This window comes from Arachis stenosperma, chromosome 1 (assembly GCF_014773155.1).
Source record: "Arachis stenosperma cultivar V10309 chromosome 1, arast.V10309.gnm1.PFL2, whole genome shotgun sequence".
NCBI classification, from domain to species: Eukaryota; Viridiplantae; Streptophyta; class Magnoliopsida; order Fabales; family Fabaceae; genus Arachis; species Arachis stenosperma.
The window spans coordinates 18,225,149-18,238,825 of NC_080377.1; the positions used below are offsets into that span (position 1 = coordinate 18,225,149).

At 29.9% G+C, this 13,677-nt stretch overlaps 1 protein-coding gene across 2 annotated transcripts; it reads left to right on the plus strand.

Moving 5' to 3' along the window:
• Positions 1–7,344: 7,344 nt before the first annotated feature.
• LOC130944334 (probable 2-oxoglutarate-dependent dioxygenase At3g50210) lies at positions 7,345–12,784 on the plus strand. 2 transcript variants are annotated; one of them, XM_057872625.1, is made up of 12 exons: positions 7,345–7,497; positions 7,781–7,896; positions 8,612–8,730; positions 9,110–9,173; positions 9,374–9,441; positions 10,497–10,555; positions 10,649–10,817; positions 10,963–10,982; positions 11,094–11,140; positions 11,694–11,774; positions 11,875–11,964; positions 12,409–12,784. In XM_057872625.1, the coding sequence occupies exons 1-12, from the start codon at positions 7,464–7,466 to the stop codon at positions 12,538–12,540; spliced, it is 999 nt and encodes a 332-aa protein (XP_057728608.1). In that variant the 5' UTR covers positions 7,345–7,463; the 3' UTR covers positions 12,541–12,784. The 2 variants fall into 2 exon arrangements, with proteins under 2 accessions (XP_057728608.1, XP_057728599.1); XM_057872616.1 differs by having other exon boundaries at positions 10,497–10,817.
• The last annotated feature ends 893 nt before the right edge of the window (positions 12,785–13,677 follow it).

Below are 13,677 nucleotides of genomic sequence, written 5' to 3' on the forward strand. Positions count from 1 at the left end.
CTCAACCAAAACCAAACATACCTCATCTACATAATTTCACTCAAAATTACCAAATTCTACACTTCAACTCCTCAAACCTTATTATTCAATAACTAACACAATCATTCATATATTCATTATCTGAAATTCATCCAATCACTTGTGTCATCATACAATGCACACATCAACTTACCTTCCTTGCCTCTTTCCAGTCTCCGGCCCAAAATTCATGGCCTCCGGCCCAATTTTACAATTTAAATGCATAAACCACAAATCAATACTCATTACCCAATACATCAAATTCTCAATACACCAAGAATACAAGGCCACATAATTCTCAACCCAATCATTAATTCACATTACATACCAACTATGCATATTAGCACTAACCATTTACACAATCCAAATTTAATCCTAAGGACATCTAGCCTAGGAATTCTCATCACACCACACGGTACTTAAATGAAACTTAAACCGTACCTCTTATAGCCAAACCAATTGAGCCTCTTCTATGGAAGTCTCCACCAACCCTTAGCTCCAAGCCTCACCAAAGCTCCACAAGCAACACCAACCTCCCAATTGTGCATCAAAATCACCAAATACACTAACATAACCAATTTTACATACATAATCAACCTAGAACTCATAAAATGATAAATCACAAGGGTTTGAGTACTTCTTACCTCACCCCATATGAAGTAGGGATAGAACCCACTTAGAATCTATGTTGGAGTATCCCTAAACACCCAAAATCACAAGATTTCAACACTAACTACCCAAAAACGTTTAACAGTGGGGAATTTCAAAAACTGGACAGAGATGAATGGAATATTCACCACAAAAGTTAGATAGAATTATAGAGAATGAGAAGAGCGATGTGTGGCTGCAAACGGCTCGTCAATCAGAGCTCCGTAACTCAAGTTATGGTGGTTTGAAAATCAAAGAGAGTTAGGTTTTCTCTCTTCTCTTCTCTCTTCTCAATTCAGCGCCCCTCTTCTTATTTTAGGGTAAAATGAGCTGAAATGCTCATAACTAATGTTTATATATGTTGGGTCTTAGGTCCACTTAGGTCTGGTTCACTTATTTTTATCCGTTGGCCCAATTTTGGGCCAAAACCCTTTAAGATTAGCGCTCTAAATCGCACTTTAAATATCTCTACCTCCCCTAATTATAATTTCTCATTTCTTAATCTTATTTACTCATAATCAATTTTCTCAACTGCAGTACCAGATAGATCTCAACCAGTACTGCCGGTCAAAATTCCACTACGCGCTTTTACGCAAAAAATTATGTTTTCTGACTCGGAAAAATTCACTAAATCCATATATCATATTTAAATTATCAAATTTCTAATTGCCAAATCTTCCAACCATATTCGCTCCTATTTAACTTATTATTTAATTAATTTCGGTTAGACCGGATATTACACCTAAACGGTTTCATGTTGAAGACATACACAACAAATTATTCAACCCCCTGAAAGAACTAAGGTTTTAACACTCTCCCCTCCGGTTGACCGTTGTTCCTATCATACATGCACAAACGACGACTTGAAATCATTTTGCAATAAACAAACTAAAATTTAGCCAACAACACAATTTATTAAATTTTTTAAAAATTTTGATAGAATTTTGTCTATAATTAAAATGCTCTACCAAATACAATTTTTATTTTTTCACAAACCAAATATGTCTTTAAACAATTTAACAAAAATTCAATAGAATTTTTCCTTAATTTTGATACCTCTACCAAAAAATGTTATCAATTTTCATAGAGAAAATAGTTATAGACATAAATTAAAATAATTACACATTTAATAAAATATCAAATACTAGCCATTCTAGTGCACATCCCTTTATTATTCCACAATTTTCAGCAAAAAAAGTTTCGAAAAGACACCACTAAGTAGGGATGTTCATGGGTCGGTTTGGTTTGGATTTGAGGTGAACTGAGAATTGAACTAATTAAATTGTAATTAGTTAGATTTATTCGACTTTATATTTTTTTTTGTGTATCCGAACCAAACTAAATCGATCAAGAACAGATTAATATTCGGTTTGAATAATTGAGTAGCCAAACAAATAAAAATTTAAAAAAATAAAAAATGATAAATTTTAAAAAAAGATATATCTATAAATATGATAAACATGTAATATCATCTAAAAAATAAAAAATATTTTAACAATGACAAAATCCAAATAGCAAATACATGAAAATCCAAACATATTAAACCTCATGCGCATCAAACTCCAAACATATTAAAAACTAAAAACAAAAATGCAACAGCAATAAGCCTTCAAAGTCTTCACTCCATAATCTTTTATTTCATCAACCAAGCATGTTTAATGAGGTTAAATTTTGTCACTTTTCAAACTGCAAAAAAAAAAACATAATAGAAACATCAGCTACTCAAAATTTTTACAATCTATACAGAACAACATAATTTGGTGATTTTTTTCAAGAACTCATAATTCGTCACTAACATGTATTTTAACAAGAACTCAAAACTTCAAACTTTAAAATAAACCAACTGAACAAAGTAAAAAGAACAACTTTAATTTCTCATAACAAACCAATTGAACTAAAAATTGAAGAGAGAGAGAATATAAAAGAAATGAAGACTTAAAAGAAGTCTAACTCTAAAAATATCTCTACGATAAGAAAAGAGATTTTTACTGGAGTGTCCTGCATTAAATTTATCCAGGATTTGGACAAGTATCTTGGGGTCATGCTTAGCCATTCTAGGGTGATCCGTGTAACTTTCAATGATGTCATAGATAAGATTTGGGGTAGACTAGCAAGTTGAAAAGGGAATTTACTCAACTGAACAGGTAGACTCTGCTTGGTTAATTCTATTGTAGTTATTATTCTTACATACCAGATGTAGATTTCTATTTTTTTCAAAAGGATCATAGATAAAGTGGAGTTTATGATGAGAACTTTTTTTGAAAAGGACAGACTGATGAAAGAGGATTGAATCTTGTTAGTTAGAAGATGTTAGTTATTCCAAAAAAAAATATGAATATTTAGGGATTAGAGATCCTTATTGTGCGAATATTGCTCTTCTTGGAAAGCTAGTTTGAACTTTTTTCGATCATCCAAGTTATGGGTTCAATTGTTGGATACCGAATACCGATCATCTCAAGATGACATTTTTGGTTATACTAGGAATAAGGGCTCACATTTGAAAGAGTCTTTACAAGGCTTGAAAAGAGTTGAAGGATGAATTTGTTTGGTGTATTGAAAATTTGAATTAGAATTTTTGGTTTTTTAGTTAGAAGAGAGAAGGACAGTTATCTAATAAGATGGATTATGTTCACATTTCTGATTCAAACCTCCAGATACAAAATATATGGTTAGTTGGTAGGTGGCATTTGGAGACTTTTTATTTTCTTCTATCTCAGAATATGAAAGGTAACATTCTTTCTTATAATCCAGATATGCAAATTGGTCCGAAAGTGGGTTGGTATTGGTTTGGAAGTCTACAAATTACACAATGGTTACTTGTAGTTGTGTAAGCAACTTTTTGGTTGGGAGACGAAGGAATTGGTTTTGACTTTGGCGCTAACTTGTTTCGAAAAAGCACAAGTTTTTTGTTTGGCTGTGTCTTAGGGAAGCTCTTCCTACTACAAGCTTTCGCTTCAGAAGAGGGAAGTCATCGTCGAATAGGTGCCCAAGATGCCTTTTTAGCAAGGAATCGGTTTTACATTGTATTCAGAATTTTTCGAAAGCTCAGCTTGTATAGCACATGTTGGATATCTTTTTTGTCATCCTTTGGATTTGAATAACTTGTTCTTGTATCATAGTAGAGAACATCTTTAGGATTTTGGTAGATATGACGAATAAGGAATAATGACATCTTTAATTCTCATAAGACTTCGCCTTGAAAAAAATATTTTGTCTGGATTTAGCTTTAGAAAAAGAGTTTAGGAGTATTTTTGAATTACAATGTATGCCCCTTCCTTCCATTCTAAGTAATTATTAGAATCATCCATTTATAGGTACTTTTAAGATTAATTGTAATGCTACTTATTCTGGTTCTGGTAATATTGTTGGTTTTGCTTGTGTTATCAAAATTGTAATGGGTGTTAGTAAAGAGGGTGTTTGCGAATGATTGAGAGTAATATTTTTCAAGAAAAAATTGTTTGCTATTTGGAGATGTTACGTTATCTCTTAACCTGGATTGTGGGTCAACAAGATATTATTTGTGAGACGAATTGTGTAAATGTATTTAATTTGTTATTAATCATCAAGATGATTTTGGGTTTATTGATCTGTTAATGTTTAAAATAAAAGATATCATACGTTGAAATCGGCGTGCTAACTTTCGTTTGGTTATGAAATATGTAAATACGGTGGTGGATATTATGATAAAGATGCCAGTAAGATTATAATTTTATCAAGCGAAACTTTTTTCTCTTTAAAAGAAGTTTAAAAATAGTTTTAAGTAGACTGTCTTTTATTTAAGTAGTTTTTTACTTTTTTTTGTTTAATTTATTTAAATAAAAAAATTATCCTTAATGATACAATGTGTACATCAATAGTGTGTGCGGGTGGTCGAGAGGTTCTTATATCAGCATAACTTATTCTTCCACTTACAATAATGAATGAATAATGATCTTGTTTAGAATAATCTTGTTTATGAATTATTATGTGTTTTTAATTATGAATTATTGTACTTGTTTCTATCTAAAGGTTTATCTTTTCATACCAAAGACGACAAACGTAATTGATCCCAAATACGTCAACGAATCACGCGCCCACTCCATAACATTATCTCAATGCAATAGTAATTTACATAAAGACGTATTAAGTGATGGGAATGATCGATCTCAAGTAGGTATCTTTATATTCAAATATTATAATATGATCCAACAATAATGAATTTTTTTTACACGCAAAAATAAGATAAATAAAAAGAGAGGTAAATAAACAAAAGATATTGTGTTCTATACTTTTATTCCATATTAGTTTGATTTCTTAATAATTGTGTTAGAATAAAAATAGAAAACAATATAATGATTCATAATATACTAATACTTTATGAGTAAAATAATAGTTTTTACTGAAAAAATAATTCTCCTTTCAATAAAATTTGTTAAAGAAATTATATGATAATTGATTTTGACACCATTTAAATTTGTATTTTACTCATATATAAATAGGTAAAAAAATTTGTGTATCATTCTTTAATTTGTTTATGTACTATTTTTTTATTATAATAATTTGATAGTATAAGACCAAAGAAATATCAATCATTCTACTATTTCTTAATTTGTTAATAAATTATTGAGGAAAAAATTGAATTCATTATGTTTGTTCAAAATTTATGTTTTATCGAGTTAGATGGTGGATGTGTATCTATATCTAATATAGAAATAGAAAACAATCAGTTAGGGGTGACAATCAGGTTAGTTCATCCCATTTTGTCATGTTTTATGCGGTTAAAAGTTTGTTATTAGGTGAATTGGCCTGTTTCATCCTATCTAGTGAGTCAATGTCGAATTCTATCTTGTCCCGCTTAACGGTAGATTAGCAAGTTGATGGGCTAAATCTGTTAATTTTTTTGTTTTTTTTTTAATTAAATTTTTTATTTTTTATTAATAAATAATTAAATATTAAACAATATATATAATTTTATAATTATTTTAATAAATTTATTATTTTTAAAGATATAAAAAATTTATAATTTTAAATTTATAAATATTAAAGTCTTTATAATTCTAAATATGTAATAAATATAATCATCAACCAAATTTTTTTGAAATAAAATAATTAAATTAACATTGTAAAAAATAAAATAAACGTTGTCCAAAACATATAATTAAACATCTTCAAATCTCCAATCAATCAAATATAGAACATAATCTAAATATAATTTAAAATATCTTCAATTACAAAAAAGAACGACAGATCCGCTAGAAAAACTTATCCTGCCAAAACCCGCCAAAGTTCGTGAGTTAGAAAAAATTTTAATTATAGCAATTTTAAATTTGTAATCCGACCCGCCTTTTTAACGAATTACGTAAGTCAACTCGCTGAATTTCGATCCATTTGCCACCCCTAAATAAAACTGAGCAATAAGATTAAATTTCTGTTTTATTTGACTCATTTTATACTAATCCATAATGCAGAAGATACCCACATTATATTAAATCTACTTCGATTCTAGAATAGAATATAAGTAATATTATCATATTTGTAAAATAATATAATATTATAAGACTAGTAAAATTTATTATTTTTTATATTTAATTAATTATATTTTAAATTTTAAATGATAAATTTTAATAGTATAAAAATAAAATATTAAGTTAACATATATATTGATTAATATTAATAAAAATGATTAATTTTTAGTATTTTTTAATAAAATATATTTGGAGTTTTTTATTTGTGTAATTTTATTTTTTTTTAAATGTGGTTTTATTCACTTTTTATTTTTGATATTAAATTGATAAAAATATTTTTTAATTATGAACTGTTAGAATGTTAACTTTAAATATGATATTATTTAATTTAAGATAAAAAAAATCAGAATTTTTTTATTTTAAAAGGTATAAAAATTAAACTATCTGATTTTTGGAATAAAAAATATAAAATTTTAAAAAATATAAAAGAATTTTAATATTTAAATATATTACTCATTTTATTTTTATAGATGAACAAATTAATTGTTAAAAAAAGTACTTAATTTGAAACTATAAAAATATTATTTGTATAATAAAATTAATTATTATATATATAAATATAATTTCATTAATTTTTAATATATATTTTATATTAATAACTTATTTTAATGATTAAAAGAAGAGGGCCAATAAGTAATAACTCAAATGGCATAGTCTTCCCATACTCAATTAAGAGGTTGCGGGTTCAAGTCTCTTATCTTTGGTAGGGGTGGCAACGGGGCGGGTAGGGGCGGGTTTTTGCTCTACCCGACCCCGCCCCGCTCAACAAAAACCCGCATCGAACCCGCCCCGCTTCTACCCGCGGGTAGTAAATGTTAAACCCTAACCCGCCTCTACCCGCCCCTACCCGCCCCAATAATTATTAAATCTAAAAAATAAAATAAAATTTTAAAAATTATATAACCATTATTTACATTCATAACATAAATTAAAGTAAAAATTTAAATATAATACAATCTTATTAATCATTTTACTAATTATTTTATATATATTACGTATATTATATATTAAAAATATATATTTATATATCTATTATAGGCGGGGTGGGTACCCGCGGGTTCGGGTAGTGTTGCCACCCCTAATCTTTGGTTAAAAAAAAAAAAAAAAAAAAAAAAAAAAAAAAAAAAAAAAAAAAAAAGAAGAAGAAGAAGAGGACGCATGCATGATTATAGGTGCGTTTGATGTGCATTACTCCATTTGTCTCTCTTTATAATAGGCAGGCAATTGCCACCGCAGAACTTGCATTGTATCACCGACCTCACCCGCAATACACAGAACACACAAAAGCCAGCGATGGCTACGGACTTCAGTTCAATTCCCCTAATTGGTAAAACTTTCATATCAGTTCCATAGCCATCATTCTCGATATTTTCAACCAATCATATCTTTCGATTTCATAGCTTCATTTTGTGTATGTAGATAGAAATTAAACATAAATAATTATAATAATTTCGCTGATGGTTTTAGTTCAGTGTCCGTGAATCAAGAATTTTGAAAGTTCAATTTTCATTATCACAAGTTATTAATTATGTTACAGTTGATGCAGAATTATTTACTTAATATACTTATAAATTCAGAGGATAAATTTAATTTCTTTTTGTTCTATGTAGATGTTAGTGCCCTTTTAGCCAAGTGTGATGACCCAAAAATGGGAGAGGACCCTGGTGTTCTTGAAGTTGTTAGACAGTTGGATAAGGCTTGCACTGAGGCTGGGTTCTTCTATTTGGTATTTATCTTATATTTATTTATTTTTCTTCTTTTATTCTGTAGCTTGCTTTCTTGAAATATGAGATAAATTGGTAGGGTTCTCTACATCATAACGATTTCTGTGTTAGAATTGCTTATTTTACATTGACGGTAGGTTCAGTAGTCTTTGATGTGTAGATTCCAAATTTCTCTAGAATAAAGATTTTATTAATTGATCATTAATAATATTGCTTTGGAACTGAAATGAACAAAAAGAAAAAAACGTTTAAGCAATAGATCTCATATACTAAGTTAACCTAACCAACTTGGGTTGGTCAAGTTTTTAGTTCACTCGTCTACTTAAGCAAGTGTCGGAGAGTTAGAATCCCGCCTTGTGCATGAGCAACTCATTAGCTAGCAGCAAATCCTTAAATAAAGCTTCAATTTGCGACGGATTAGTATTTGGCCTATCAAGCTAAGTGATACCGTGGAAAACCAAAAAGGTTAATAATATAATCCCACAAGGATACATTCGAGGCAACTTCTAGTGAAGCTATTGCCATTTACAAGCATCTGAGTAAATAGAGTTCATATTAAATCAATAGAGGGATTAATTATTATTTGATTTTCTCTAAAAGTTTATTTTCTTGGCAATCCAAGGCAAGATTTTGCATTCCGGTTTTCTCCCTTGTCATCTTTAATCATTATTATTTTGGTTATTGTTTTGCTTAAATTCTATGGTCCTTGATTTACAGAAAGGTCATGGTGTTTCTGATGCTCTCCTTAAAGAAGTTAAAGACATAACTCGCAGATTCTTCGAACTACCTTGTGAAGAAAAGACAAAAATCAAAATGACTCCGGCTGCAGGGTTCAGGTTAGCCTGGATGCCGAGTTCACTTTATTTAGTTGTTAGATATAAGATCAATGTATTCGCCTTTGCCTAATAGATTCTTCACCTTCTGGAAGAGTTAGTTCGTGACATGATATCAGATGTTTAGAACTTCGATGATTGATTGATCTCAAGATTGATCCTAGTTGTCATTTTCCAAAAATTGCACACAGAGTTTTAGCATATGGTTGGGTTGACCTATACCTTCTGTTTCATCCGTATGGATCTTTCTTGAGGGGGCGCATCATTTTTAAAACCATCTATATGTATTTATCTAGCAGCATAAAGTTTGACATAGTTGATTTGTGACATTTTATTTATATGCATCACAGCACTTGCTATAAAAGCCTAACTTCTGATGCAGAGGTTACCAGAGGGTTGGAGAAAATATAACTAAAGGCACACCTGACATGCATGAAGCAATTGATGTAGGTATTACTAAGAATATAGGTCTATGTCAATGTTCTTTAGAGTCAATTTTGATCTTTTCTTTTCCCTAAATTAAATCTCCACTCTTTCATTTGATCATATTGTTTGAAGATAGATTCCCTCACTATACCATATCATTTTCTTTCTCTGATTGCTAAGCATAGTAGCTCTACTGATTGCTACATTTTTTCTTTGGCAGTGCTATAAGGAGGTGACAAGGGGCATGTATGGAGATCTTGGCAAAACTATGGAAGGATACAACCAGTGGTATGTGGAATCATGTTTATTTTTTATCTTTTTATTTTTAATAATGCCTGCTTCACTGCTTTAGACGAATATCATGCCCAATAGACATAATTTCATGTATGCTTTTGCTTCTAGTCGCATATATCTTATGGGAATTTCTTTGGTGAAGAATAAAGTTGGGTAAAGAGTAGAGTTGGCACTTGGGTGAAGCGCAAAGATTTTTCCTAAATTTATAGAGAACTTGTGAGAAGAAGACCGACAGAGTACCCAGTCAGGAGGGTGGATGAGATGGAAGATGGACAGGGGGTGAAAGGCAGAAGAAGACCTAGGAAGACTATCCATGAGGTGGTCAAACGAGATCTACATGTAAATGGTCTCTCTATAGACATGATACATGATAGAGTTCAATGACGTCGTTTTATTCATGTAGCCGACCCCACCTAGTGGGACAAGGCTTCGTTGTTGTTGTTATAGAGAACTTGTGCATTGCACATGATATATATTTTGTGACTTTTTCTATTATAAAGGAAGCAATCTTCACTCTCATTGAAAGGTACAATGCACCATAGCATTATCGATATCTTTTTAGTCAAGATTCGAATATTGATCAAATTAGTTTCATTCTCTTAGGATTAACTTTGCATGAATGACATTTGATACGTGTCTCTCATATCCAAGCAATAGAGTATTGCACTTGGGAGTACTAGCATTTAGTATAGAAGTCCTTATGTGATAATAACAGACAGTGAAGTACCAAAATTACCCATGAAAGAAAGATCATGTCACTGACAAAATCACTTATAGAAGAACACAAACTCAAAAGCTTAAAGAAAATTATGGATGAAAGATCATGTCATCAACAAAATGGTTCTCCTTTTTGGGATAGATTTGTTAAACAAATCAAGTCTATTGGATATATTGGCCACCAGATTTTTGTTCTTTTTTGGCTAACATTATCAGTAACATCTTTTGTGATAATTTTGGTAGTTCACTCATTAAAATATCACACTTATGTCTTCTTAAGCTAATATGCATTCCAAGTTCTAACCCTTGCAATTTTTTTGTCCATCATGCAGGCCTCAAAATCCTCCAAAGTTCAAAGTTATTATGGAGGAATATATTAGTATCTGCACAGGCATGCTTTCTCATCCTTTTATTTCTATTCCCATCATTTTGTTTCCTGGGTTAGAATTTTTCATTCTTATGATGATTCTTTTGGTAAGAGCAGAGCTTGCAAGGAAAATTATGCGAGGTATCGCTTTAGCACTAGGAGGATCGCCAGACGAATTTGAAGGACAGAGAGCTGGGGATCCATTTTGGGTAATGCGGCTTATTGGTTACCCGGGCTTAACCACTACAAATGGAACTCATGAAGCTATGAAAAATGACATTGGATGGTAATGTAATTATAAAATTCTAAACTGAGGTTGCGAACTGCTTGCAAGTTACTAATTTAAGTTTTTCATTTCCATTACATTATTGATGTATTTTCTGTTGATGTTTACTTTTTTGTCTTTGTTTCTTTTATTTCATGAAATCCAGTGGAGCTCATACTGATTATGGTAGGATATATATTTATATATCTTAGCCTTCAATCATGATTTATTTAGATTATCTGTTAATGAGTAATTGTCAATTGTCAATCAATGATCTTAAGATGCTGTGCCTAATAGGTTTATTGACATTGTTAAACCAGGATGAAGATATAAATGCTCTCCAGGTATTCTTGTATATAATTCCTTCTTGATTTTAGATACTGATAATCTTCATTTGTTGCATACAATTCCTGATATTACTTCTGTTTCTCACTATGAGCACTCTTTTACTGAGTTATATAACCTTGAATTCAAATTTTATATGTAGTTTCTGTTTAAATGTATATGAATTTAGTTAGAGGTGATTGATTTCGTCGAAGTTTTAAGTTTCAATTTTCAACCTATGTTTACTGCTATAACCATTAATTAAATGGTTTAACTAACATGTATCCTGAAGACCCATTTTAAGGTTATATATCGAGAAAGTTTTGTTATTGAAAATACAAAATATTGAAGTTTTTAATGCGTTTGTTGTGTATTTATTAAAAGAAAAATTTTTAAAACTTCTACTAATAGTAATCTTAACATGTGCCTTACTAAATCCTTAATTTAATTCTAGGTTCACTAAGGCTCTTAAATGGATTCAATTCCCTCCAAAATGAGAAAATGTGGGGTTAAGAAAACTTAAATCATGGTTGCTTTTTGTTTCCCATTGTTTATGCTATGATATTGTTGAAGGTGAGAAACCTCTCTGGTGAGTGGATATCAGCACCTCCAGTTCCTGGCACATTTGTGTGTAACATTGGTGACATGCTAAAGGTAAATTTTCACGCTTTTAATCTCTTAATCAAATCAATACTCCATGAGAATTGAGACATAGTTGAATAATATCTGATCAAGTATGGAAAAATTACGGCAGATATATTCCAATGGTTTATACGAGTCAACTTTGCATCGGGTGATAAACAACTCTCCAAAATATAGAGTCAGTGTAGTATACTTTTACGAGGTTAGCCCCTATTTTCCATACTTCGTTCATTTGAAAATATTTGTCACTTTTTAAGATGTTGGTATATTTATAACTTAAACTATAATTCAATGTATATGTAAATATAGTATCTGGGTAATATAGGGAACAAATTTTAGTTAGCCAAAGTCAATATTAATTAAGTTTTCTTTTTCAATTCCAAAAACTCATTTTTGTAGGAGCTTTAGTATTTAGAGTTTATAATTTAGACCTTCAAGTTGAGGATTTATTGATATAGTGTCTAGACTTTTAAGATAAACAAAATAATTTTGAAAAGGTTGTTGATATTGACTAAAAAAAAGATTGGCTCCTTAGTATTACTCTTCTGAATATACCAAAAGTTAAAAGTGACCGATATTTTGAAAGAGATCTCTTTCACATGATTAATTTGCAACTGATGATAGTTTGGAATTGCTTTGTGAATAGACGAACTTTGATACTGCCGTAGAGCCTTTGGATACAATTAGAACAAGGAAAAATGGTACCAAGAAGTTTGAAAAAGCTATCTATGGAGAGCATCTAGTTAGCAAGGTCCTCACAAATTTCGTCGACGTCTAATTTTATTTCGTTGTGAATTCTTATAAGTCAGGCATCTAATTAGCTGGTTTAATTTGGACTGTACAACATCCATCTTGCTTGACTAGTTTGCAAGGAGTGACAATACTGTTTATCAGCTATGATTATGGGATCCAAATTCTCTGTATGGTGATTATATATCACGCTCACATTTTTCTATTGTTATTGTAGGTAAGCCGTGTATGTATCAATATCTTCATCAACAAAATGTGAATTTATATTTCAATTAAGAGTTTGCAAATTGGAGTACAAAAATTGATTTTCATCCCGGAGTTAATATTAACATTCCTATAAAAAATAGCATTCATAAATTTATAATTACGAAATACCAAACGAAAATATTAAGTTTAAAATAATAGCATAAAATTGTCCTAAGAAAAAAAAGTATATATATATATATATATATATATATATATATATATATATATATATATATATATATCCTAACGTTGCATTTCTAAACAAAATTAATAGGAAAAATTGTATTGTAATTATCTGCAAACTAGTATTTTAAACGTATTGTATATTGTCTAATTATTTTTTCATAAACACCGGTACATCGTTGGGTTGTGTTTAAAACTTTGAATATAAATTAGGTACACTATGATACAAAACGCAATAATAAGAATAACAACATTATTATTATTATTATTATTATTATTATTATTATTATTATTGTTGTTGTTGTTGTTGTTGTTGTTGTTGTTGTTAAAATCCTAGAAACATTATTATAATGAGAAAAACACTTATGGTTTGTAGAAAAATCCTAAAAAAGTCCTTAAAAGGTTGAATTTTTTCTATTTTACAATGGATGAGTTGTTTGAGAAATTAATAAGACCAAATAATATTTCAAATACAAGTTTGCGAGTACTTATACTACTTTTTCTATTAGTTCTGTCTGGAAATCCAACATTAGGGTTATAAATAATGTGTAATTAATTTTGGTTTAAGAAATTTATTTAGGTAAAAAAAACTATTAATATTGTCTCGAATTATGAAAATATCAAACAAAAACCCAAAGTGTCGGATGTCTTCTAATGAGATAAAGTATCTCCATTTTTGGCGTGTTTATTTCTTACAACTGGTCCTAGATTAACATTCCTTTGTGGGCAAACGAAC